This window comes from Neofelis nebulosa, chromosome 13 (assembly GCF_028018385.1).
Source record: "Neofelis nebulosa isolate mNeoNeb1 chromosome 13, mNeoNeb1.pri, whole genome shotgun sequence".
Taxonomy (NCBI): domain Eukaryota; kingdom Metazoa; phylum Chordata; class Mammalia; order Carnivora; family Felidae; genus Neofelis; species Neofelis nebulosa.
Window position 1 is genome coordinate 64,713,682 of NC_080794.1, and position 26,890 is coordinate 64,740,571.

A 26,890-nucleotide genomic window follows, 5' to 3' on the forward strand; every position below is an offset into this window, starting at 1 on the left:
CCCCAGTCAGCCACACCTCCCTGGGAATAGAAGCTCCGAGGGACTCACCCCTCACAGAGGCTTCTAGGCCTTTGACGTGGCTGTCTCTGGTTGGTACTAAGCTGTGAAAAGGGTTCCCAGACTCCATGAGCTTTAGATTCCTTCCCCAGCATGCCCCGTGCAGGTGGGGCCCCAGGGCTTGGACTTGAGTTCTGAACTAGAGTCGGGATCCCTATGCCGGGATGCTGGCATCCCCTGACCGAAATCAGGCCAACAAAGGCCAGCTCTGAGACTCTGCAAGTTACTGACAGAGACACAGGACTCAGTACCTGCCCCCCAGCCCTGCCTCCCAGCCAGCACACTCAGGCTTGCGCCCATCTCTTCAGCTTCCAAACCCCCCATGCCAGGAGGCCTCTCCAGGCCCCTTGCTGCTCCTCCCAACACAGCCACCTCCTCCAGCCCTGTGCACATTATTCTTCATAGTTGGTATGTCCAAACCTTCTTCCCCACCCCACCACTCCCCTCACCAAACTCTCCATCCTGCGAAGTCCAACCTCCAAGTGCCATCCTGGTCCCACCAGCTGGACTTGCTCCTATCCCCTCTATCAAACTGAGCCCCTTAGCCTGACTCCCAGTCCTCCACCAGCCTTGGCATACAGCATCGTCTCTAAAGTAGGCTCTTTAGTTTTCCCCAAACAGGCAGGCTATTTCCCTGCCAGCCTTCCCCTCCCCTCCACGCAACCTCGTCTGACTGCCTCAGCACTGCTGGTAGCACAAGTCACCAGTTCCTAGTAAGTCTTGTCACCTTTGTTAACATCCTGATAGCCTGTTCTAGGGCAGGGCCCACAAGAGATGCTAATGTGGAGACAGGCACTCTAATGCCTGACTCCATGAATTCTCCCTTTTACCCGTCCATCTCTGCCCCCCTTCTGAGCTCAGGAGTGGACTTAAGCCAGCCCTTCTGGAGAGCAGTTAACTTGCCTTTCTGGGCTCCCATTTGGCTCCCATCTCCATCCCTGCCCGGGTTGAAGGCAGGCAGGGACTGCAGCAGTTCACAGACACCAAGCAGGCTGAATGTCAAGTGCACTTTACTGGGCCCCTGGGCCTTCAAATGCTTTCCTCCCCAAGCCTGGTCACCCCGTCCCCACACCTCCAGCTGCACAGGAAGCGGGCTAGGGGGAGGGAGGACATGTGAAACGGCTTGTTCTCTTGCTCCAAAGGGTCTTAGGTGATGCTCAGCTACAGCTGCTTGCCCCTCCCCTGCAGCCCCCATCCTGCCCCCAGCAGAGAGACCCTCCTTGGGCAGGGAAGTGGGGGTGTCTGGGCCTTCAGCACAGGAAACTGTTCTTGCTTAAAATGAGGCGGGGGGGGGGGGGGGGGGGGAGGGGGGCATGTCCAGAACTCCACCAGAGGCAGTGGGGAGGCAGAAGGCCAGCAGTCTGCTCTTGTTGGGGAGAGGGCTGGACAGAACGTGGGAGCCAGGCTGGCCCTTTCCCTCAGGCCCAGGCTGTTGAAGTAGTGAGGTTCAGCCCACTAAGGCTGGAGACAAGCACTGGATGGCCAGGTGGGGCAGTCCCCCCTCCCCCCAGCCACGGGTCACCAGTCCCGCTCGGCTGGCTCTCGGTAGGGTAGGCCTAAGAGCCTGAAGACATCCTTCTCAGTGGGAGTGGGCAGCACTCGGCCAGGCCCCACCTTGCGGCCTCGGCTGTCCCGGACCACAGCGGTGCTGAGGGCATGCTCCGACAAGCTCATGCTCTTGGTCTTGGCCAGAGCCCGCATGGAGCGGTTGAAGTGGGCAGAGCCAGTGAAGTAGAGCAGGGCGCAGGCAAACTCGCTGTAGGGCACAACGATGATGTCCAGTCGTCGGTGCCGCCGCCCCGGCCCTGGGAGCTGGCACACACCCAAGTACTTCTGCTGCTGGCCGTTCTCCTCCTGGCTCACCAGGTCATCCGTCAGGAACCCTGGCACAACATGGGAAGGCTGCTGGGAGGGCAGGGAGCCAGGCTTGGGCTGCCCCGTCCTCCCAGGTCTCTCCTGTTCATCCCTGGGTCCTCCATTCCCTGTGCGTGAATTTCTTTGCTGGGCAACCTTGCCCTCTCTGCACCTGCCTCCTTAAAACACGCATGGCCATTCCTCCCCATGTCCCCTGCAGTGTCACAGAAAGGTGAGATCAAGCAATTAACCTGCGGGCAGTATTGAGCACCTATTACTAAGTGGACGGGTGGTGGACTGTTTCATCTCTGCCCTGAACTGGCTCTGGCCACAAGGGAGAGGTGGCACTCTCACGAAGCCACCCTCCCCTGCTTCCTGCCGAGAGCTTGCAACTCTGAGGCCCTCCCTCCTGGGGGTCGGCTAGCCTCGCCCTGCCTGGAGCCAACCTGCTCACCCAGAGATGGAGCTTATACCTTGCTGTCGAAGGCTGTCAAGGAGGCGATTGAAGACGCCCTGGTGAGACCGACCATCCGGGTGAGTGAGCAGCACATCCACATCACCACAAGTTGCCTTCCCGCGTCGGTAAGAACCACATGCCACACACAGCAGCCCAGGGGTGAAAGCCTGAGCTGATTCCCGGACCTGAGAAAGAGCAGAGGGGCAGGGGGGAGGGCCTGTGGGCCTCAAGCCCTGCAAGGAGTTCGTCCCCCTTGACAGCACAAGAGCCTTCCCCGACCCAGGAGCCCACACTTCCCGCTTATGCCCCGAACCAATTCCTGGTCGCATCACACGAGCCTGAGGGAAAGACTAAAGGAGGAGATGTCAGAGATCTACCCTGGGGAATGGCAGTTCTCCAGCTTCCCTAGGACAGAAGAGAAAACCTCGTGCTCATACCACCAGAGGCAGCCTGAAGAGGGATCTAAGAGGTGTATGCTCTGATTCTGAGGAAAGACACTGATCTTTCCTCCTGGAGCTCTTTAAAAGCGGAGAGACACTCCTTCTCTTGGCCTCGGCCCCAAACCCTATGCCTGCGTATGTCTGCTTAGGACAAAGGGCCAGGTGCCTGGAAGCCCTCCAAAGCCTGGTATGGATTTGGAGCTTAGAGCAGAGTGTGAGTTGGGGCTTGAGGCTTCATCAGGTGGCTAGCGGGGTGCCCCAGGCTGAGGCCTGGGGGGAAATGGAGCCTAGAAATGCAACCACACCTATAGTAAAGAAAAAGAAAGAAAGCAAAGAGGGAGGCAATTCTGAGCCAATACTCACACCCTTACTTGGAGGAATGGGCTCGGTGCAGAGGGAATCGAGACAGGGGGCTGTCAGCTGAAGGATCAACCCTCACTGAGAGGAATAAGCCCATTAGCCTCCACCCCAGAGACACTGAAGCCTTTCATATGCAGATGACCTCCACGCCTCTACCCCAGGACACTGAGATTTCTGGGGCCCTGGATACTCCAGCCAGGACACCTCAATTCTCCTGACAGGCATGGCTCTGCTAATCCTCTCAGTCCCTTCTTGAGCCTCCCAAGAGGATGGGAGGAGACCTAGGATGAGTAATCCCATCAAAAACTCCTAAAGCTGGAGCCCTTAAGTGGGGGGAGCAGGCCAGGTGGGAAGCCACTGCTGTTCGAATGGGTTGGGGGCTGGAAGCTCACTGGGACATTCTCTGTGCCTGGACACCGTGGCTGAGTGACGGTGTCATTACTAGCACCAAGGCCTGGTGATGGGTGGACAAAAGGGCCTGTCCATCTATCTTGCGCCAGTCTCGTAGTCCCGTGGCCTAGTGGCCTGGAGTGGAGCTGGAGGCTAATTTTAACTAAAGTGGGCCAGGGTCTCCACAGAGTCCTACCTGATCAGAATCTGACTCCAAAGTAGCAAACCTTGCCCACAGCAACCGCCCCATAATCCTGAAGCTGACTGAACAAATGATATATCTAATCCTAAATACACCCTAGTCTCTCTCTAATCTAGGTTTTATACGAATTTACTCTCTAATCCAACGCTAAACCAAACCCTAATGTTGGCCAAATCTTATTTCTAGGACAATGACAAATCTTAACTAAAAGCATCCAATGTTAAGAAAACCCTACTCTTAATTCGGGCCTAACCTTAACTCAACCTAGCTTTTCTCTAACCCCAAACCTAACTGTACTGGCACTGTGCTTCTACACCAACTTTAACCCACACCCTGAACCAGTCTCAGGTTGGTGGGGGAGTGGGGGGGAGCCTTCAGAAGGCCCTTACCTCTGGAAAGAGATAAAAAAAAAAAACAACTTTGTACATTTGTACAAATTTTGGAGAGAAAAGAGTCTATAGTTTTCATCGGGTTCTCAGAAAAGTTTGTAAATCAAAAAATATTAAGTACCTCTGCCCTGACCCAGACCTGGCCCAGTTCAAACCCCAATATCCTCAAGTAGTTCTGACCATATTCCACCTCTAATCCAGCCCAAACATTAACCCAGTCCTAACATCATTCTAGCATCTCTGCCAATGTTCACTCTACTCTAATCCAGAGACCTGGTGTTGCAGCCCTTCCCTACCAAAGCCACCCTCCCCTCCAGCTTCAGTCTCAACTTGCCCTTTCCTCACTGGTCCCAACCTCTGCTGTTCCACAGTTTCTTCTGACTTCCCGGCTGAGGGATCAGGTGTTCCTGACTTTGAGCCAGGCCATGAGCTTATAGCAAGGCTCCTCACTGCTCTGGGACACCTGCTTACTGTCTGTTCAATCTCTGCAGCCTCCTCCCTGGGTATGCGTTCCAGAAAGTCATCATAATGCTTCAGGCCAATGGTCTGCTGGGTAGTCAGGGAGGCCTGGCTGCGGATGTCTTCTAGGGTCCGGAAACCCTGGAAAAAAGAAGCCAGATGAGGAGGCTGTGAGCAGCCAGGACCAATGGAGAGGCAGTGAGTGAGCACATACACAAGGCTACCATCACCCCCAAACTCCAAGGAAGGTTTGAGGTAGGACCAACCCCCAGGAGTGGTTGGGTCTCTAATCAGTGGGACTCAAGAATGGTAGGGAGCACAGGAGACACACCCCAATCCAGCCCTGCCACAACCCTAAAATAATGGTTCATGAATCCATCGGTCTGGGGGATTCCGGGCATGGCCAGATTGGGGAACCATTGATCTGGATACTCAGCCCTGAGTCCTGGTCTTCTCAGGAAGGCCCTTGCTGGTCTGGGAGACAGAGAAACATGCTTCTTATCTCTGCCTACACAACAGATTAATGCCTCAAGGCTACCAAGCAACAGGGCAGTTCTGGAAGCCAGGAGACCTAATCCCCTTGAAAAGTGGTCTCTCACTATAGTCTGGGTTCATTCCCATCAGAGTACAGGGTATGAGAACTGTGGGGCAGGACCTCTGAGAAAGAGCAAAACTGAAGTAGGTGCAGGGACAGGTACCTGCTGGTACCACATCTGGGCAGTCTTAGCTCCAGCTCCCCAGATGTTGGAGAAGAGCTCCAAGACAGGCACGCTCTCACTGATATGGTCCAGCTTCCGCAGATGCCCGCTTTCCAGGATCTCTACGATTTTCTCGGCCATCCGCTTTCCAATCCCGGGGATACTGAAGGCTTCCTGGGGAGGAGGAGGCAGAGGTAGAAAAGAAGAATGAGAAGACGGCAGGTGCGGAGCCAGTGGAAGGCTAGCAGACTCCTTCAGCAGGTATCTGAGTGAAGGCCAACCTGGCTAGTTGGCAACTGATGGCTGTGTAAAGCCTGGGCACAACTGAAGATGAGAAGTTAGGATAGAATGGGCTGGGAAACTTGTCTTTTGGTTCTCAGAGGGATGGAGGCGAGCACAGGAAGTAGAGAAAAGGCAGTAGTGACGATCCTAGTCACCATTGCCCTCGCAACAGTGAGGGCAGACATTTACTGAGGTCTTACTGCGTATCGGGCCTTACTGCACGACAGCGAGCATCTCATTTGGTCCTCATGGGAACACCTGAGTTTCTCACTCTTCTTACTTAGTTCCTTTTCCTTGCTCTAAGGGTTTAAGTAACTTGCCTGGAATCACACAGCGAATGATGGGAACCAGAATTCAAACTCTGGTCTGTTGGCCTCCGGAGTCTAAACTTTTTAAAAACTATTTACTATGGAAAAAATTCCAAAATAGAACAGTATAATGAGCCCCCAAGTACCTGTCAGCAACTTCTGTAATTATCAAGATTTTGTCAATCTGCTTTCATCCATATCCCCATTTTCTTTTGTGGAAGTCTCAGACATCATAAAATCTTAAGCATTCCACCCAATCCCCCTTGTGACTGGTGCCACCACCAACCTCTGGCCAGTAACCAGAGGGCCCCCCATCTCCCCGCATACCCTGCACTGGCCCCCGGCTACCTGGTAGGAGGTGACAGGCTTGTGGAAGCTCTTGAGGGCATTGATGGCCTTGGCATAGCCCAGGGCCCTCCACTTGTCTCCCTGAACATTGTAGGCTTTGGCCAGCACTTCCAGCTTCTCTGTGATGTGGGGGTTGTGGTTAGTTGTCTTCTGGCTCGAAGGCTGTGCACAGACCCACTTATCCAGGCCCTCAGGGGCTGGGCTTGGTTCATCATCTCCCTCAAGGGGTGTGGGGTAGTGGCCACTGATAAGGGCTTCCAGATCAGCTGCGCTAACCTGGTTCTCTTCCCCATCACTGGTTTCATCATCAGAGCCAGGCTTGAGGGGGAAAGAGATGAGACAATAAGTTCACGCCCCCCAAAGAGCTCCTCAAAGGTGGGGTCTGAGCCTCCTAGTCAGACCCAGGAATGAGTCAGACCTGCACCTCCTTAAGTGTGGGGCCACGTTCCACCTGGCTTCCCCCAGTGCCCAGTCCTAGAATTCCCAGTGGTATGTGGTAGATGTGGCCTGGCCAAATGCAGACATGGTGGATGTTGGGAAGAGCCAAATGGCCTCATAAGAAAGAGGTCCTTCCTCTTTCAGGGGTCTAGGACTTTCTGAACCACCACCAGGCCCTGCCTGTTTCTGTGACCTAGTTCCCAGGGGAAGGGAGCTGTGAGGGCTGGGAGGCTCCTGACCTGGGCTTGGGTGCTCAGGGCCTCTTCTGCCCTCTGGGGAGGAGACACAGGCCTCGTGGGAGGAGAGGGAGGAGAGAGGGCTGTCCTGAGCAGAGCCTCATGGGCTCCAGGAGGAGCAGAAAAGTCTTGGTCTGCCTTGCTGACGTGTGGTTGGTCCGGGTACCTGCAGGGATGGTGATGGCAAGTTAAGATCCCAAAGGTCTGGCCCTACCTCTGCTCCTAATACTCTACTTTGAGATCTTGGTTTTCTAATGTGTCCGATTAAGACAATGAAAGTTATTTTTAATAGCCCAAGCGGAGAGCTCAGGATGCTGCCAGGAAACACTGAGGAAAGACTGGAGCCAACCCACCTGTTAGGGATATAGATGCTGAATCCTGCCGTGTCCACCAGCCTCCTCTCCTGCAGGCACAGGCTTAGCCAGGTGGACTTCACCAGCTGAGCGCCCTGGGGCAGCCGGGGAAGTCGAAGGAGGCGGAGGGCTCGCTCACAGTCCATGCCTTCATCCACCACAATGTGAGTGACGCCTGGGGCCTGGGCAGAGCATATCTGGCCACCGTGCTGGATAATCTGCTTCTCAAAGAGCTCTGCCCGGGCTCGCCCAATGCCACTGGGCACAACATGGGCCCGCAGGGAGCTCAGCCATTCTGTGTAAGGGACATCCAGATGCCTATTGTCAGATATGATAACTGTCATATATGTCATAACTGTCAGATATGATCCGAATGAACCTTTTACAGTCCTGTGCCCCCAAACAATCATTTTTCTTCCATCTAGACAGCCAGCCTTCTGGGGAATTCTGCCACAAACATACAGTTAATTTTCCCACGGACCATCACTTGATGTAAGGGGCAAGGATTTTGATATGTCGTGTTCCCTCATGTAATCTAGAACAGTGTCTAGCACATTGTAGGTATCCTATATATCACTTCATTTGTTTATTTATTCTTTCAACAAGTATTAATAGACACCTACTATTAATAGACAGAGCAAGTGGCCTGTCAAAGACTGGGGCCCAAGCCTTGTGCAAGGGAGATACAAACCAACCTGTAGTCCGTGGGTGGGCAGAATCAGCTCTAATATCCGAGTCTAGACATGAGCAACATAGATATCCTAAGGGTTCAAGTACATGAGGGTTCTGAGGGTGAGTCTGCTCACCTCCTGCTTCTCCATCTTCTTGCTTGGGAATCTTTGCAAGTGCTCTTGATGATGGATCGGCGTGAATTTTCTTCCGCTTGGGAAATGCCTTCAAGATGCCCCTGGGGTCCATTGAGGGATGGCCGGATCCTGGCCTTTAGGTTTTAGATTTGATCAGGGCAACTATCACGTGGAAACCCAGAATTGAGGTTACCCAACCCTTTGCCTACGGAGGTGGTGTCTCTAATGACCAGGGTTTGGGGGCAGTAGCCCAGTTCCTTGGGGTATCTCAAACCCAACTGAACTTTAGCCTAGCACTCACCAGCCTTTCAATGTCAGAGTACTGGGGAAAATAAAGGGAAGGATGGGACTATTAAGGAACTTCTGAGTGGTACAAAATGATATTCCTCGGAGGGGTTGCTCTAAAGATTCAGCGCAGTGTCTGCCCTGCTGCATCCCACTTTGAAAGGGCTCTATCAACAGGAGATGCTAGCCTAGGAAATGGAGCTACATCTTTACTTGGGCTCCCAAGAGGATTGACGGACTGGGGGGAATCTGCATATAAACCCCACATGATCTTTCTCTACCCCATCACAGACCCGCATAGGAAACCCTGGGAGAGCAGGGTGTTAGGGAGGCGGGGGAACGCCCTACACCTGCCCTGGTCGCGGACCTCCCGTCACGGGGGTGCTCAGCCCCGCAGGTGCGGGGAGACAGGGCAAGGCAGCAGCAGGTGTGGGGCGCCTTCCGAGACTAGAGGAGTCGCGGCCTCACAGCTGGGGGTGGAGACGACAGGCAGCTGTGGGGCACCCGCCGCGAGCGCAGCTGGCGCGCGCCAGGCACTCCCAGCTGGAGGCCAGAGGAGGGCTGGAGTGGCGGCACCCTGACCTAAGGACCCCTGCCCATTGCAATGATTCGGTCCCAGGTGGGGTCAACTTCAGGCCCCGCGGGTGGGCTGGAGTAAACCACTTACCAGGGCAGCCAATGAGACAGACGAAGGGCGTGGTGGGTGGGAAGTCGGGGGCCGGAGGGGGTGGGGGGAGGGTAAATGCTCAGAACATCTTCCGGGTCAGCCGGAAGTGACCGTAGGCGGAATGGTTGCCATGGCAGCGGCCGGGGCGCTTGGCTGGGCGCAGGGAAGATGGCGGTAACCGGTTGGTTGGAGAGTCTCCGGACCGCCGAGAAGACGGCGCTGCTGCAGGACGGTAACTCGAGACCCCTCACGAGCTCCCTAGTCCTTTTCCCCCAGGGTCCAGCCCTCCGCGCTGGCACCTCCGCGAAGGGCCTCAGCCTGGGACGGTCGAGCTGGAAGGGCCGCGGCCGCCAGACAGGCCCAGTCCCTCATTGGCAGATGAGGAAACTGAGGCCCAAAGAGATGACGTGACTGGAACACGCGTCTCTGGACATCTCCTAGTTTCCTCCACACCACTTCGCCCAGCTCTGAATTGTGTTACTAATAAATAAGTAACTTCACATTCGTTATGGCATTTGCTCCCTACAGCTGCCCGAGAGGCTGTTAATTTTCCACCCCATTTTGTAGAAGAGGAAGCTGAAATCCAAGAGTGTTTGAGACCAGCCCTAGCCCTCCCCACCCCGTCCAGTCAGCGCGGGTTCTGTTACTGAACGCAGCCTGGTGTCAGGAAGAGGCGGGAGACCTAGGATCTAGTTACCACTCTGGCGTTAAATCACAGCCTCTTTACTTGCTTGGACCTCGTTTTCCTTATCTGTAAAATGAGCTGGATGGGCTACCTCTGAGGTCCTTTTCAGCTGTAATATGTTTATAAGTGAACTTCTAAATGTTTTTTCTGTAGGGAAAACAGAGCAAGGGCCCCAGGACTGTGCCTGGAAAAGGTGGGCATAGGGGTATGGAGTCTTGACTTTCTCTCACCCTAGGATTGGCGGATATAGGACCCCCAGTGCTTCAGAGCCCTTTCCTGGACCCACTTGGCAGCCAGAATGAATTAGATCTGAATTTTTGTAGCTTTTAGGATACCAGTAGAGGCGCACATCTGTAGGCAGAGGCCAATCAGGGAAGCATGTAAATTAAAATCACCTGCTCATTTGCTCGTTCATTCACGCAGCATTTAGGGAGGCTTTTACTATGTGCTGAGGTATGTACTAGAGCAGAGAGGGGAAAAAATGTAAATAAATGAGAGTGTGTGTTAAATAGAAGTTGGAATCTTTTATAAAGTGCTATGAGAGCACAAAGGGGGGGATGATCGTTTCTTTGAAAGAAGACCTGACAGAAGAGGTGATGTTAATACGTCCTAAAGAATTAATATGTGTTTGCTAAGTGGAGAAGAGGGGATGGCTGTACCAGGAGGAATGACTCACATGTAAAGAAAGGTGTGGCAGTGTGAGAGTATATGCCTCATTAATAGGGGAATGACAAAACATTCAGGGAGGCCGAAGCACTCACCCAGTCAGAACAACCCCCCCTCCCCCCCCCCCCCACCTTGTCAGGTGCTAGGATGCAAGGGTGAATAAAAGTGCTCTTTTCTCAAGGAGCAATGAGGAGAAATGGTGGGGCATGAAGGGCGAATTTAGATAAATTGGAGTATGTTGTGATAGATCTCCTATGCCGAGCTAAAGATTTTGGACATTATTTCATACAGCAGTGGTTTGGGTTTTATTTTAAAAACTAGATATGGGGCGCCCGGGTGGCTGAGTTGGTTAAGCGTCCAACTTCGGCTTAAGAGATGATCTCACGGTTTGTGGGTTCGAGCCCCCGGTTGGGCTCTGTGCTGATGGCTCAGAGCCTGGAGGCTGCTTCCGATTCTGTGTCTCCCTCTCTCTCTCTGCCCCTACCCCCCCCCCCCCCATGCTGTGTGTGTGTCTCTCTCTGTCTCAAAAAAAAAAATAAACAGATAACATAGATTTTACCATTTTAACCATGTTTAAGGATACAGTTCTGTGGCATGAGGTATATTTATGTTATGGTACAGTCATCCATCCATCTTGAGAACTTTTCATCTTCTTCAACTGAAACTCTGTACCTGTCAAAAACGAATTCCCCCATTCCACTTCCACTTGTTGTTTCCACTTGTTTAGCTATTGTGAATATTACTACTGTGAACATGGGTGTACAAATACTTGTTTGAGTGTCTGCTTTCACTTCCTTTGGTCACAGGACAGTATCTAAACAAATATTTCATCATCTAGGATTTTGGTTTTTTGTTAGTAACATCACAAAAAAAGTACAGATAATTATATAATCTTTGGGTAAGGGAGGATATTCTAAGCACAACTCCTGGGTGGTAACCACAAAGGAAAAAAATAGTTGGCTATAATAAAAATTAAACAATCGTTTGGGAACACCCACTTTATTTTTTTTTTTAATTTTTTTAACGTTTATTTATTTTTGAGACAGAGCATGAACAGGGGAGGAGCAGAGAGAGAGGGAGACACAGAACCTGAAACCGGCTCCAGGCTCTGAGCGGTCAGCCCAGAGCCCGACGCGGGGCTCGAACCCACGGACCATGAGATCGTGACCTGAGGCGAAGTCGGACGCTTAACCGACCGAGCCACCCAGGCGCCCCTGGGAACACCCACTTTAAACAAAGTTAAGGGGCGCCTGGGTGGCTCGGTCGGTTGAGCGTCCGACTTCAGCTCAGGTCACGATCTCGCGGTCCGTGAGTTCGAGCCCCGCGTCGGGCTCTGGGCTGATGGCTCGGAGCCTGGAGCCTGCTTCCAATTCTGTGTCTCCCTCTCTCTCTGCCCCTCCCCCGTTCATGCTCTGTCTCTCTCTGTCTCAAAAATAAATAAATGTTAAAAAAAAATGTAAACAAAGTTAAAAGGCAATTGAAACAGAATATTTGAAACATATATGATTCAGGGTTAATATAAAGTTCAATCAGATCAGTAAAAAAAAGATGAATACCCAAATAAAATAAGCTAAGACCTAAACAGGTAATTCACTAGAAACGACCAATAAACCCTTGGAACAGTGTTCAACCTTACAAATATTTAAAGCTATGCACATTCTCCTAGTATGTTATTAGAGCATGGATTTTGGCCTCAAATGAGCTTAAGTCCAGGTCTGTCATTTCACAGCTTTATGAGATTAGACAAGGTGTATGACCCTTATGCCTCAATTTCCCTCATTTATGAAACACATAGTGGGGGCACATAGGGTCACTGTGAGAATCAAATGCGATGAAACATGTAAAGTGCCGGCCACTAGCAAGCACTGCACCCTGCCTGGACTCAAGATGGACTCCAGGGGGAGAAGAGGGTCAGGCTACACCCTCAGCTACTCACAGGCAGCACCTTGTACCCCACTCCTGACAGGAAAACCCTTTCCAGCTCTATGAGCCATCCAGATGATTGAAGGCACTATAACCTAGGGGCATGCTAAGAGGCTCTGCAAATTTGGGGGTGAGTTTCCCCAGAATACAAGTTAGGAGTGACTTAAGGGAACTGTGTCCAGAGGAGTGAATTAGATGGGCAAAGCCTTGGTAGATCAGATAGTGACTCCTTTAGCTGCTCAAGGTCCCTGGGGCTCCTATTCATCAAGTGTAGGTTGGGTACCTGTCCCCTGTTATTAGGCTCACTAAGGAACCTACTTCTATCAGCTTATGACTATTATATAGGTGGAAGAGTTGGGCTAGGAGACTCTCCTAGATTCTTGAATTCTTTTTTTTTTTAATGTTTGTTTATTTTGAGAGAGAGAATGAGAATGTGAGTGGGAGAGGGGCAGAGAGAGAAAGAGACAGAGGATCTGAAGTGGGCTCCCTGCTGACAGCAGAGAGCCCTCATGTGGGGCTCAAATTCATGAACCTCGAGATCATGACCTGAGCTGAAGTTGGATGCTTAACCGACTTAGCCACCCAGGCACCCATGGATTCTTGCATTCTTTCAATGAAAGTTGAATCAGTGTTCATTTATTCTTTCAATTAATATTTAGTTGAGCTCCTGGTATATCCCAGGTACTATGCTTGATGTTAGGGAAACCATAGGCAAGAGGGATGAAACGTATCTGATAGAGACAGGCAGTAATCAAAGAATCACACAAATGTAAATCATAACCAAGGTAAATACCATGAAGAAAACATATAAGGACGGACATTATGTGGCCGTGTGCTAGGAATGGCCTAGAGATGTGTAGAAGGCAGAGCAATGGCATGGCTAGAAGGAGTGCTTGGTCAGGAAACCCACTTAAATATTCTGAGCACATAGGCTTGGTTTTGTTTGTTTGTTTGTTTTTAATTTTTTTTAACGTTTATTTATTTTGAGGGAGAGAGACAGAGTGTGAACAGGGGACGGTCAGAGAGAGAGGGAGATACAGAATCTGAAGAAGGCTCCAGGCTCCGAGCCAACAGCACAGAGCCCGATGCGGGGCTCGAACTCGTGAACCACGAGATCATGACCTGAGCCAAAGTTAGACGCTTAACCAACTGAGCCACCCAGGCACCCCCACATAGGCTTGGTTTTAAGAACTGAGGAGAAAAAGATAAATGTGGCACTGTTCCTGGGGAGACAGGATGCTTTTTTTAAAAAGTATACTATGTGATAAATGCTCCACTATGGATATGAATAGAATACTAGGGAGGCACAAACAAATAAGGAAGTGATGCATTTTGCCAAGGTGGCTGAAGACTTCCCAGTGGAGTGACATTTGAGTTGGATTTTGAAGGCTGAGGAGTCCAACAGATGAAAAGAAGGATGGAGCTTTGCTGGTAGAGGGAACAGCAGAGCAAAGACACGTTCAGAGAAAGCCGCGGAAAGGAAATACATCCCCATACATGTCTTAAAGTAATGGTGGGCAATGGTTGGCAAGGAGTTCATGGAGCTCTGGAAGGGTTTCTCATGTCCAAGCCCAAGGCTGTTGGTGTTTCCCAGGTAGATCCCTTGATGTGCAAGGTGCAAGGCAAGAAGCAGCTTGGGGGTAAGCGACTCTCTCTACTTTGTGCATAGGGAGAAGGAAGGTGCACTATTTGTTCCCAGATGGAAAGGAAATGGCCGAAGAATACGATGAGAAGTCAGGCGAACTACTTGGTAAGTGACAAGGGCTCCCAGTGGGCCCTTAGGAACACTTGCGGTGACCTAGCACAGGTAAACACTTCCAACCTGAGGCAAGATTGTTCCTGAGAATGATGTGATGTCAGGGCTGGACACCAGAGGTGGAGTGGGTGTCTGCTGGACTAGTCAACTCCACCTGACCCCCAGACAAATGAGAGCATAAGTCTCCTGTAGGGAAACTGTCAGTGACAACTATATAGGGAAGACAGAACCAGAAGTGAGCCTTTTACAGGCTGAGTGAGTAGAGGTACGGGCAGGCTTTAACTGTAGTTGTTTTGTTTGTTTTCTGAAGCCACATCAGGAGCAAGCCAGCATCAGAGGCAGCAGCTACTCATGTGGCCACAGAGGTGGCACTGTGAAATCTGACCCTTACCTTGGAGAATGCCTGAATCAAAAGGGGTTGGGAGTAGAAATGGGGATTTTGCAGCATTGTTGTTTTCATTCCTGCAACTCTTTTCCTCTAAGACTAGGCTCACGAATAGGGGCTCCAGCTCAGATTTCTGGGAAGTATTTGGTTTGTTCATCCTCTGTGCCCAGGTATGCACATCAGCATTAACTGACTTCCCAGAGCTAGGTAGCTGCTTCTTTGACCCAGGGCCTGAGGCTGTCAGCAGAGGGAGTTGGTCTCTTTATTAAGTTCCACCTGAAATGCTAAGACCAGTGATGGAATCATGGGTTGGGTTATTTTCTTGACTTTAATTTCTTCCTGGGCCTGATCGACAGGTAGAATCGACAAGGGAATTTCGTTTTCCCTTTTTCTGACAGCTCATAAATGTTGAGAACCGACAACATGGATTACACTGGTTTGCATTTTCTTAGTCTCCAGTCTTAAAATGTGTGTCCTGCGCATGTTCAGTCACAGAGTGAAGTGTTGATCCCTCCTTATTATGAGCTGCTTGGGCTCCAGTCCCAATTGGTTTAGTCTGGTGCTATTAAAAATCTTGATGTGTTTAGCATATGACACTGATTTGGTGGAAACCAATACAGTAGTAATATCCTTACAATGCATTGTAATTTATAGCGGTCCCAGGGGGTGACAGCCTTGGAATGCCTAACAGGGGCGAGCTTATGAAAGCAGAGGTCACGTGGGCTAACCACCACCATTGCCAGGCCAGAGACTAGCTGGAGTTACTCTCCCCCAGCCCCCAGCACCACCTCTCTCTGCTACTCAGAGCAAATAAAACAGCTGTAGCTGCTGTGGCCATAAAAACAGGCAAACAAATAACCCCAGGCCTCTTAGTTGTGCTTGGACGTGACGTTAAAATGGAAAACAAGTTTAGGTGCCTTCATCTGTAGCATCCCACGTTAACCTGTCACTTTTCCTCTGGGCGGGTAGGGAATAGACAGTGGCCTACAAACTCCTTTTTTCTTAGAAGCAGAAATGGAGATTGAGAGGAGAACATTGTTTGGCTGAAGTTTACCTAATAATGGTATTAATACCATCACTTTTATCGGGCACCATGCTAAGTGCTTTACGTGAGTTATCTCACTGAATCATCCTCATGACCACCTGATGAGGTGTGCGCTGTTGTCCTCTTCTACAGTCAGAAAAAAACGGAGCCTCTAAGAGGTTAAGCACCTTGCTGGGAATTCCATAGCTGGTTAGTTTCTGGGTTAGGATTTAAGCCTGAGTCTGCCTGGTTAAGAGCCCATGCTTTAATCCACAATAACATAGTATTGGGAGTTGAGGATATTTAATCCTGCTTTCTTTTCTTCTTACTAAATTTTGTTTTCCCCAGAATGACCGGAGTGGGGGCTGGTAGGAGCAGAACAGAGATGGACAGACAGGAACACCCCATTCAAACCACTGGGCCCTTTTTGAACAGCCGATCCTTTTCTTACCCATCTCCAACCACTCCACCTTACCCCTGCCAGCTGCAAAATACTGTTTATTATTCATTTTTAAGTATAAACAATCTCAGGGCCTGAACTAACATCAGCTTGAGCACTCTATGAAGTAAAATATGGACAGGGTTATTATAGCCATAAATGGGAATTGTTTCCATTTTTCCAGCTAACTATACAAATTTGATAATTGGATAAACTGGTTTTCTGTTAGAAGAATGCAGAAAGTAATTTGCCAATAGTGCATCTGTGTAGGATAGAGTTCTTCCAGTCGGTGTTAATAAGCATAGTAGTGTCATATTTTTTTCAACCCTCTCAATGCTATTCATTCCCACCCCGCACAATGCGTGCTGTATGTAGTCATAGAGGAAAAACCTGAAGGGCCCCATAACAATGATCGGAACATCAAACCAGCCCCAGAAGAACACAGCATGTCCAGGGGGGCAGAGGCTGAAGGGCAGGCCATCCCCCAGCGATTACATTTGGATTACCGGCTTAATCTGCTTTGGTATTTGACCGCCAGCCTAACCACCCCAGGCTGCATTTGGAGGATATTGAGCACTTTCATCCCCAAGCACTTCACCGGCTTTATAAATGACCCACTCGATTCCCTTCAGCCTCCTCAGGGATGGGACGTGGCAGCTGTTTAATAGCCACAGAGCAATGTTGCAGTGTTTTAGGGCAGAAAAGAAGAATCCTGCATCCAGTTTAAGCTGCAGGGAGTATTTAGGAAAGGGGAATGTAATTATCCATATTGGAAGCGGGCCAAAGCTTGGAGCTTTGGGGAAAGAGGCCTTTAGGACCTCTACTTTCCAGCCCACCTGAAAGACGGGGCTCCCTTTCAGCAGTCTAGGACATCAGCCTGCTTCCTGCTGATTTAGGAAAAAGCCCCCAGGCACTGCCTCCTTCATCTATTCCCTATCAGACCCTGTAGGGTCATTGACAGTCTCCTTTCCAAGGACTGGCCCTGGCTCAGCTGGGAAGATAGGACAGCGTCCCAGGGAGCTACCTTGCACACACTAGTTTGAGTTTAACATATAATCAAATCAGAGTGACAGCAGGTGGAAACAGTCCTCTGTTGCCGCAGGAACTGTCCTTGAGTTCAGGAACAAAGACAGGACAAGAAAGATGAGACAAAGTGTGTATTTGCACGCATGCATTCATGCCCATGTACATGGGGAAAATAACAAGGACTCCACCAAAACTGTTTATTGGCTCTTGTCTCATAAAGGAATGGGTAGGAAGACCTTCTACATCCTAGCAAAGAATTTAATCCCAAGGTGTCTTTAAAAAAAAAAAAGAAAGAAAGAAAACGGTGAGACAGCCAGAAGGCTGGCTTCCAGTTAAGCGATGTATTACATGAATAGATTTGGATCCACTCCCGGTCACAGCCCATTCACTTAAGAGAGTAGAAGTATTTGTGGGGGAAAAAAAAAAAAAAAAAGTTGCCTATAAAGCATATTTCCAAGTTTTACTCTTCCTTATTAATTTTCATTATAAACTTGGAAATGTGTTTCTAGGGAGAATTTTTGGCCCTAAGACGTAATAAAATCACGCTGCAGAATGCAGCAGACCTTATAAAAGCACATATTCAAGGGAAAATTCTAATTTTACAGCACACTTTTGTGTTCAGCTTGCGTGCCTTACTTGGAGCAGGGAGGGTGTTTGGGTTTGGCACGGCCGCTCAAAAGGTCTCAAACCCATCCTGAGAATCAAGACGGCAGGTCTCACCACCCCCCAGTCCAGAAACAGGAGCGGACAGGAGTAACTTCGGCAGAAAACCAGGGACTTTTTGAGTTGTTTAGCTCCATACGACGCTTCAGGAAGCCTGCTGGCCTTTAGCGCCACTTAAGCTGGCCAAGGACCCCGGTGCAGCAGGAAGGGGAAGGAGCCCCTGCGTTAGAGCTCGGGAAGGCACCCCTGCAGGGATGGGCTCAAGGGCTACACCGTGACGACATGGATGAGTGGGCTTCCTGAAAGTCCTGGCAGGGGGCTTCAGGTAATGTCCACCAAGCTAGTCTTTTCACTTATGATTTCCATACCGTATGCGCCTTACTTGAAAAAAAAAAAAAAAAAAACCACTTATGTAAATATGTGGGTTGTGAAACAAGGTAAAATAGAAATGATTGATTGCATTATAAAAGGGTGATCCTGCTCTCCAAAAGATTTCACATTAGATCTTCTGTAAATAATGCATTTAAAATATGGCACGTGCCTAAAATTTTGTTTAAATACAACTTGGGCTGTTGTTGTAAGCCAGGTATACCTGAAATGAGTGAATTTCTATATTGGACTTTCTGAATCAGGAGACAAATCTGTCAGCTTTCACCCTCTTAATTTTTCCTTTGCACATTTGTAGAGGGAAAAAGTACGTCTCAACTCACACTTCTTGGGATCCAAATGTTCCCCGTTACCAGTAGCTACTCTTTTCTTAACCTGCACATCCCTCCCTTACTTGAAATCACACCTGGAGGATTCTTAACTCCACTTAGCTCCTTTCAGAGCTTTGTTTCAATCCCTTTAGTTTGGGTATCCACGATGGGGGCTTTCCAAGTTATCCAAAGCTGACATGCTCTACTGAGTAGTTGGGAGGTCCTGCCTGGGTGTGCAAAGCTGGTGTAAAGGCCTGTCATGCCCACTTTTATCCTCTACCAGTTATCTAATACGATGTCAGTGATTCAGCGGGTAAGAGCGGTCCCTTCCTTCCCTGTAATCCCATTGCTTCCTTCTCTCCTCAGTGAGAAAGTGGCGTGTGAAAAGTGCCCTGGGAGCCCTGGGCCAGTGGCAGATTGAGGTGGGAGAGCCAGCACTCCCAGGAGCAGGGAGCCCGGGGCCTGAATTCATCAAGGAAAACAATGCCAATGTATGTCTATCTGTCAGGTGTCTTGGGGAGGCTGGGGTGGGAGTGGGCTGCTGGCTCTTGAAGGCAAACACCATGTCTTCACCTTCTTGTCTCCAGCGTACCCACCTGGACACCGCCCTCTAGAAGTGTTTGCTTGAATGAAGTCCCAAAGGGTTTTGGTTTGGTCATCCCAGGAAGAGGGCTCCAGGCCTGGAATGTCACACAGTGGCAGCATCAGAAGGGAGCTACGGAGAGGAGAGGAGGGTCTCCTGTTGTGTGCCCTGGGTAGTGCAGGGAGCCATCCCTTCCCACCCTCTCCAAGAGCCGTCTTTAAGTTGGATTTGTCTTGTGCAGCCCATCTTCATGCGCAAGGACACCAAGATGAATTTCCAGTGGCGGATTCGAAACCTCCCCTACCCTAAGGATGTCTACAGTGTCTGTGTGGACCACAAAGAGCGCTGCATCGTTGTCGGAACCACCAACAAAAAGTAAGTGGCCTCAGGAGCCTGCCTCGTGTATGAGCACGAGGTGGGGAGGGGTTTGACCTTGGGTTAGGGCTCAGTCTGCTCCCTACCCAAGAGGGAGAGCAGCCTCCTCTTCCAGCTCTGAGGGAGGGAGGAGGGCTGCACTGAAGCCCTGAAGGTGCTGAAAGCTGAAGGGCTTCCTTTCTGCAGGAGCAGCTCAAATAAAGTAATCAGCTCCATCAGGGCAGGGAAATTTGAGCAAAAAATGTCTGGTCCGGTACCTGGCACGTACCGGGGTTGAGGAGGGGCTGAGGGAATCACCTGGCTGTTAACTTGTGATCTTAGGTGGTTCTGCTATAAGATTATTAACCTTGACCTCCTGGCTGGATCCAATCCTTGGTGCACTTGGTCTGGTGACAGACATCACTGTCGGGGCTATCAGGGAGCCATGTTTTGGAAGGCACACCCCTCTGAGGTGGCAGTTACAGGACTTCAAAGGACTAGTCTGGGGCAGCACACCTTATCCCTCACGGGATTGAGAGGCAGTAGGCAGGTACTTTGGCCTCCTGGAAGTCTCTTATATTCTGTTTTAGAAGGGGTACTCAACTTCCCTTTGTTTTTCTCATTGTGTTCTGGTGGGAGGGTGGGGGGCGGGTAGGCAAAATGTGGGGTTGAGGGGACAGAAGGTGGCCAAGAAGGAGATTTGATTCAGGCAGGGCTGCTTCTGGGTTGACCATCTTGGAAATGCATTGATGCTGTTTAGATTTCCAGAGCTCTGAGCGGTCACAGGAGCAGAGCCCTGTAATGGGTTGGTCTTGCCCTGGTCCAGAGGGATTGCAGTATAGGAACAACTCCCATGAAATACATTTGGGGCATTAAATTGGAGGGTTTTAGGAGTTACTGGTCCACAGACTGTGAAGCCACCCAGCACGCCTCATGGGTGCTAAGCTTAGGCCACTGGTGCCACCATCCATCCATCCATCCATCCATCCATCCATCCATCCATCCATACACTGCTTCACGTGCATAAGGAGGACCCAGCTCTTTGTGCTTCTCCTCAGGTGGTGTGGTGCCAACCTCCCCTCCCATCTCCCTCAGGTCTGTAAGGCCCATGGGGAACTAGCAAAGCTCCCAGGCTCCCCCAGTGCAGCCGTGGGTCTGCCCTCTGCTTCTGACCCCCATACCCTCTCACTGTGGCAGGGTTAAGGGGATGGGGAAGGGGTGGAGATGAATGAATTAATTTCAAGATTATTGCTCTACATGCAGCCAGCAGCCCCTGCAGTGGGCCTTGTCTATAAATATAAAGTCATAATAATAAGGGTTTGCGTTTATAAAGCACTTTGAAGCCCTCAGATAAAAGGCAGTTTGTTCCCGTTATTGTTCTCATCATTAACGGGAGTCGGTGCCTAAAGTGGAATTTAGCAATTTCAGACAACAGAGAAATTGCCTTTAGGAAAACAAACTCCGTGCTTCAGCAAGCATTCCCTGGCGTAAGGGGCCCTGGGTCCAAACTGGGAACAAAAGTGCTTCTGATAGCACTTGAATCTGCAGCCTAGCAGTTTGTGGAGCTGGCTGCTGCCTCCCTTTTGTCCCCCAGAGGTCACTGTCGAATACAGATATCAGGCAGAAATGTGATTACCCGGGAGTGGGAGAGGAGAGGCTAGCTAGCTCACCAAAAAATTCATCTGCGGGCAGTTCCGCTGGGTCCCATCTGCTACACAGATCCAGCCGTAGGTGGCGCTGTTGGCCAGGAGCAACATGGCTAGAAGCCCGCTCCTGCGCTCAAGGCAGTGGGGAGACATTTTTGAACTGATGGGTGAGGCCAGGTGGGATGGGAGTAGTGCCCCGAGAGGGGCAGGGGTTGGGGAGAGAAGTATGTGAGTGCCCACTTGGGAGGCCACACTGAGCCTCTGGTCCAGTTGCCCTGCCTGGTTCCGACTAGTCTTCCTCAGGTCCTTCTGCCCGAGGTAGGAGAGAAAGGCTGGTAAATCATTAACTGGCTCTTTCTTGAGTCTAGTGGCATTTTCATCTACCAGGAGCAGTCATGTGTCTTACATCTTTACTACCACTGATTGGACTCAGTGGCTGTTCTTTTGAGCAGGATACTCTCAGCTTTTTCAGGATACTTTAAAAATGTGTTTTCTGGGGCTCCTGGGTGGCTCAGTTGGTTAAGCTTGATTTCGGCTCAGGTCTGATCTCATGGTTCTTGGGTTTGAGTTCCTCATCGAGCTCTGCAGTGACTGTGCGGAAACTGCTTGGGATTCTCTGTCTCCCTCTATCTCTGCTCCTCCCCCACTCTTGATCTCTGTCTCTGTCTCTGTCTCTCTCTCTCTCAAAAATAAATAAATTTTTAAAAAGAGATAATTTTAAAAAGTCTGTTTTTTGATCATCACACCATCTGGTGTTGGGCAGGATACATATTTTTATTCTTGTGTTATATGTTAATAATTATGTCACTGCGTCTATAAAGTCAGCATGATGAACTGACTTGCAAAGGGAAAGTTGGTGACTGTCTGGATGCCCACTCAGGCATCTGCAGTTTCCACCACACTGTGGCATTTCTCTCTGATTTGCTGCCTTCTTTCTCCTGCTGGTTCTGTGCCTGCCCCAGTTCTAATACTCAGGAATGTAGTTCCTACTAAATATCAGAGTTCCTTTGTCCATACCTGCCTTGTCCCTGAAGTACTGGGTTGGCCACTTTTCTGGAAAGAATTGATTCCAGTGTATCATGTCCTTGGCCTCAGATATTAGTGAGGGGTGAATCAAGGAAGAAAGAAAGTGCTTTTCCAGAATCCCAGTGTGGCACCGCCTATTCCTGATAAGGGTGTTTATGCAGAAAGAAGATTCTTAGCCTCAGCCTAGAAGCTGGCAGCTATAAGTGTAATGAACTAGGGCACTGGAGTGGGAAAACATTGGCTTAAATCTGGTCTCTGCCACGTACTAACTATAGTATTTTGGGCAAGGTTTTCTCATGTATCACAGGAGAATACTCCTACCTGCCTCACAGATTGCTTGGGCAATTTGAAGAAATCATACGTAGACAAACTTCGCACAGTGGCCAGCCCGAAGCATGTCTTCAGCAATTCTTTGGGAATTGGGACTTGGCTGATTGGACATTGGTGATGCTAACACGGTGGGAGGTGTTAATGGGCATCACTAGAAAAAAAAGGATTCCGTGGTCAAATAAATTCAGGAAACTGAATCAAACAAGTTTCTCTTTGGTAGGACTTCCGACAGCCTTAGTAGGTGAATGTGCATCTTGAGTCTAGGAAGGGCTGCTTCAGGCAGGGATGACTGGTTTGCCTGGAGCTGTGATGTTTAAGAAAGAAGGAAGGTTTGCTTGCTGATTTGCTAAGGGCTGGACTGGCTTGAGGCTCCTGTGGGCCACCCTGGCGAAGCCTGTGTGCCTGTGGGCACGGCCCGTATGACTGTTCACAGCAAAGCCTGCTTCTACTTTCCGCCTCTCTTCAGAGTCTCTTCCTGAAGGCCTGGCATCTTGTGCCCTCTCTCAGTTCCCTGCAAGGGAGAATAGGTTGGGAAAGGACTGGAAATTGGGAAAGGGATACAGTAGGAGAGTGGTGGGGTACCATAGGTCATTTCTGAAATAGCCAAAACGAAGGAGCCATCCTTTCAGCTCAGGGTTGAGAGAGGTAGAGTTGTCCTGTTCTTGTCCTCTGACAGTGACTTAAAGTTCATCTGCTTCAGTGACTAAAGTTCATTCAGCTCCTTTATTTGAGGAAGGAATTTTCAGGAAGACAGTAGGGCCCAGAAGTTAAGGGGCCTGCCTAGGGTCACAGGCTGGGACCAGGCGCTATCGTGAGAGCCTTTGCTTCCCCGTGTCTTTGGAACACTTCTGACATTCAGAAAGGAGAGCTACTATGTTACAGTGCCCAGAGGACCTGCAGGGTGGTTGGGGCCCAGAGGAGTCCATCCTTGGACAGAGCGAGGAACCTAGCCCAGGGGGTCTGTTTCTTTGAGGAGAGGATGTGGAGAGAGGGAGGGTCAGGAGGTTTGGGGAATCATCGCTTGTAATAAGGGCTTCTTCGTGTACCAGTTTTGTGACTCTGGCAAGATACCTAACTGTCCGTATCTCAGTTTTCTCTTCTGTAAAAGAGCATAATAAAAGCGATCAGCCTGAGAGAGTTGTTTTGAGGATTCAGTGTGTATAGAGCAGTGTGTATCTGGGCTTATTCTGGCCCAGAATAAGCATTTACAAATGTCACTTTTCATCGTGTGACTGAGACTGAAAACAGTAATGGGAGATGGGAACAGGGAGTGTCGTGTGTCCTCCGAAACCCCAGGAACCACTGTGCTGTAAGGGTTTAGCTTTCAGGCAGGGATAGGGCCTTCTTTCTTCTTCCTCCTCAAATCCCCAGCTCACAGTTTAAGGCCTGGGGCACAGTTGATGCCTGAGACATGTTTGCTCCCTCCCTAGGGCTGCCTGAGGCTGAGCATTCTGACTTTTCCAGGAGCACAGTGGGTCCCTCTCTAGTCCAGGTACTGATGAGAAAGTCAAGCGTGGTTCCTTTCAAGGCAAACCCCCAAGGCCAGGGAATGGGGGCGAGAGGGGGGCGGGCTGTCCCGAGGAGAGAAAGCGGACGCCCTGAACCTCCTTGAACACTGCCTGGCAGGGGCCTCTGTGGAAAGCTGTGTAACCTCAGCCAGTAAACTAAATGCACTGGAATAGACTCAAGACCACTGATCCTCCAAACCTCTCTGCCTCCATGCCCTGGCCTCATGGTGAAAGGTGGGGGGGGGGGGGTAGACAGAGAGGAGGCAAGCCACGCACCTCAAGTTTCCTTTGATCTTGTCATTGTCACCATTGAGGCCAAGCTGCCTGGTTTCTTTTTTCAGTCTCGATGTCCCAGCCTGGGGAATGTGCCCCTCTGTCCCCGCCCCCACCCCCACCCCCACCCCGGCACAGGACAGGTGGGCAGAAAGGATGTCCCTGTGCCCTGCACAGTAAGGCCTTATACAGGCCCTGCGTGTGCTTGGGCTGCTGCTCCCCCAGTTCTGTTTCTTGTGTATATTTGCAGGGAAGATGTTAACACTTCCTAACAAGCCTTTGTGTTCATCTAATCTCTGCTGTTTAACCTTTGACTCCTCCCTATTATCAGTGTCTGCCACCTTTGCTGGTCAGCCCAAGGGCCCCAGGAAGAGCCCTCAGCCCGGGCTGGCTAGGCAGAGGATGAGGCAGCATTCCACCCCAGTTTGCAGGCAGATGGATCGCCTTTCCCTGGGGCAGAGCTTTGGAAAATAAAGCAAACTTGTGGTGCCATTAGGATCCCCCAGCCCCCACTCCTTTTGAACTGTCAGCCGTTAAGTAAACATTCTTTTCCTGCCGTGGGTCCCAGCACCTTGGCGGGAGCAGAGGACCTGGGAGGAGGGCCCCCCACCCCGGCCCCCAGAGCCTCGGCTAAACTCTGAGGGATTTGGGCAGGAGAGCAGGACAGAAGTGCCGCATTGATGTCAACTCTCTGAGTCCCTGGGGCATCGGGGCTTTTGAAGTGGACTCGGGGTAGCTGTCACCACAAGGGCCAGGCCCCTCGGAAGTATTAAAAGCCCCATCCTCTCCAGGCCCCTCACTTGTTTGTCTGTACCTGCGGGCAGCACTGCCCTTCCCGGCCCACACGGCCTCTGCAGCAGCAGTGATGCCTGGGCAACGGGTATGACAGCCACTGCCGGGGTCTCGGCTACACTTCCATTGAGGAAAAGGCCACACAGGCCTGTTACTAGTGATGAGGTGCTCTGGTGTAATAAGCACCCATGCAGGAGGGAGGAACTTTAATCCTGACTCCACTGACCACTGGCTGTGAAGCCAGGCCAGACAGTTCACCCTTCTGAGCCCGAGTTTCCTCTTCAGTAAAGAAGGTCAAATTTCCTGTAAAACAAAGTCCAGTTGTACACATTATGGGCTAGATGTTGTTCTCTGGGTTTTTTGGTTTTGTTTGTTTTTACTGAAAGGGATCATTAATCTCTGGGCTGACACCTGCAGATGATAGGGACCGTGTGTGAAAACGGAGGAGGGGGTCTCAGGGCCAGCAAAGTAGTCCAAGTGCCAGAGATCCAGCTCCTGAGATGAGTCACATGATTTGTCCTCTTCGATGTCTCCTTGTCAGTATACTTCTCTCAGAGTCAGGCCAGCAGGGCCTTCAAGACCCCAAAAGAGGAAAAAGTAGCTGAGGCTCTCAGTGGAAGTCCCATGTGAATGGCAACTGTTGGTCCCCAGCTTTGGGCCACATCTCTAGATACACTTATTCTGTCCCTTGTTACCATACATGTTCCCATGTTCTTGGGGTGCAGAGGAGGCCTGGCCTGGCCTGCCCGAGCTGTGTATTATAGGAGGCTTCTTCTGCGTATGTTTGGGAGTCCTGAGCCTGAAGCATGGGTGACTCTAATCCCTGGTCCGATCAAGGAACCATGACGGGTCCTGCTTTTCAGCTGCTGGCCTGGCCAGAGGCCTTTCATTCTTTTCTGTCTAGGGCCACTAAGCTCTAACATACCGGTGTCCTGACTGGCTTCCCTCCTTCCTCTGTGGCTCTGTGGAAGAACTGTGTAGAAACTGCGCCAGAGGTGCCTGCTGCCCAGTTGTTGGGGGTTACCTTGCCAGATGTGCCCGTGACCTCTTGGTGTTTCCACAGGTACTACAAGAAGTTCTCCATTCCTGACCTAGACAGACACCAGCTACCTCTGGATGAGTCCTCGCTGAGCTTTGCTCATGCCAACTGCACGCTGATCATCTCTGTAAGATTCACTCAGACTTCTTGGCCCCTGCGTCCTTTTTTTCCCTGCCCACTTCCCTTCCCATAGGGGCCCCCCGTTCCATCCCAACCCCTGGAGTGTGCTTGTTAGAGTACAGGCACCTCTACTTCAGTGTGGGGAGAGTGGGGTGGGGGCGCTCAGGGAGGGTCTGAGCTTGTAAATCATATCTGGAAGAGGACAGAGGGTGATGTGGAGGGGTGGAAATCACAGGACTGGGTGGGGTTTTGGTGGTAGGCTCCTATCCAGCCACGTGACCTTGAACGAAGTCTTCAACCCTATAGGCATCAGTTTCCTCATTTTCAAATAAAGGCATCAGAGCAGGTCCCCCCAACCCCGAGGGGGGATGTGACTGAATTATGTTCCGTCCACAGTACCAGAAGCCAAAGGAGATCCTGGTGGCTGAGGCAGAGCTTCAGAAGGAGCTAAAGAAAGTGAAGACAGCCCACAGCAGTGATGGGGACTGTAAGACCCAGTAGCAGCTCCCCCCAAGCCTACACCTCGGGGGCATGGAGGGGGTGAGACTTTTCCTGTTGGCCCATGAGACTTTGAGGCTTGGGCCTTTCTGGTGCAAGAAAGCTCCTTGCAGGAGCTATCCAGCCTCTGTGAGAACTGGGCCTTGAGGCGCTCTTAGCCCCCACATCATGGTCTTATCTCCTAAGTAAAGTCATTCTGAGTCGTTGCGGGTAGACTGCCCTCTTGTCCACCTCTCCATGCTTCTGTCACCAAGAAGGGTGCTGGTGATGACATTCCCTTCTCTTCTATCCTTAGGGACCTCCAACATTAAAAGCCTTTCGCGTAAAGGGAGGCATGAGTCTTAGATGGAGCAGAGGTGGGGGAAGCTCAGAGTTGACGCAAACAGGTTGGGGAAGATGCCCGCTCGGCGCTGTTGGGCTCAGAGGA

General features: G+C 50.7%; 2 protein-coding genes across 4 annotated transcripts; one reads left to right on the forward strand and one right to left on the reverse strand.

The window, feature by feature from the left end:
• Nucleotides 1-1,345: 1,345 nt before the first annotated feature.
• POLL (DNA polymerase lambda) lies at nt 1,346-9,080 on the reverse strand. 2 transcript variants are annotated; one of them, XM_058697551.1, is made up of 9 exons: nt 9,030-9,080; nt 8,078-8,211; nt 7,272-7,566; nt 6,922-7,084; nt 6,245-6,562; nt 5,307-5,480; nt 4,621-4,749; nt 2,385-2,553; nt 1,346-1,940 (listed from the first exon to the last, which is right to left on the reverse strand). In XM_058697551.1, exons 2-9 carry the CDS (start codon nt 8,187-8,189, stop codon nt 1,576-1,578), a joined length of 1,725 nt encoding a protein of 574 aa, XP_058553534.1. In that variant the 5' UTR covers nt 8,190-8,211; nt 9,030-9,080; the 3' UTR covers nt 1,346-1,575. The 2 variants fall into 2 exon arrangements, with proteins under 2 accessions (XP_058553534.1, XP_058553533.1); XM_058697550.1 differs by lacking the exon at nt 9,030-9,080 and having other exon boundaries at nt 8,078-8,986.
• Nucleotides 9,081-9,113: 33 nt separating this feature from the next.
• Nucleotides 9,114-26,666, forward strand: DPCD (deleted in primary ciliary dyskinesia homolog (mouse)). Of its 2 annotated transcripts, XM_058697552.1 has the most exons (6): nt 9,114-9,261; nt 13,973-14,053; nt 18,661-18,785; nt 19,119-19,252; nt 25,870-25,972; nt 26,362-26,666. In XM_058697552.1, exons 1-6 carry the CDS (start codon nt 9,198-9,200, stop codon nt 26,464-26,466), a joined length of 612 nt encoding a protein of 203 aa, XP_058553535.1. In that variant the 5' UTR covers nt 9,114-9,197; the 3' UTR covers nt 26,467-26,666. The 2 variants fall into 2 exon arrangements, with proteins under 2 accessions (XP_058553535.1, XP_058553536.1); XM_058697553.1 differs by lacking the exon at nt 13,973-14,053 and having other exon boundaries at nt 9,131-9,261.
• The last annotated feature ends 224 nt before the right edge of the window (nt 26,667-26,890 follow it).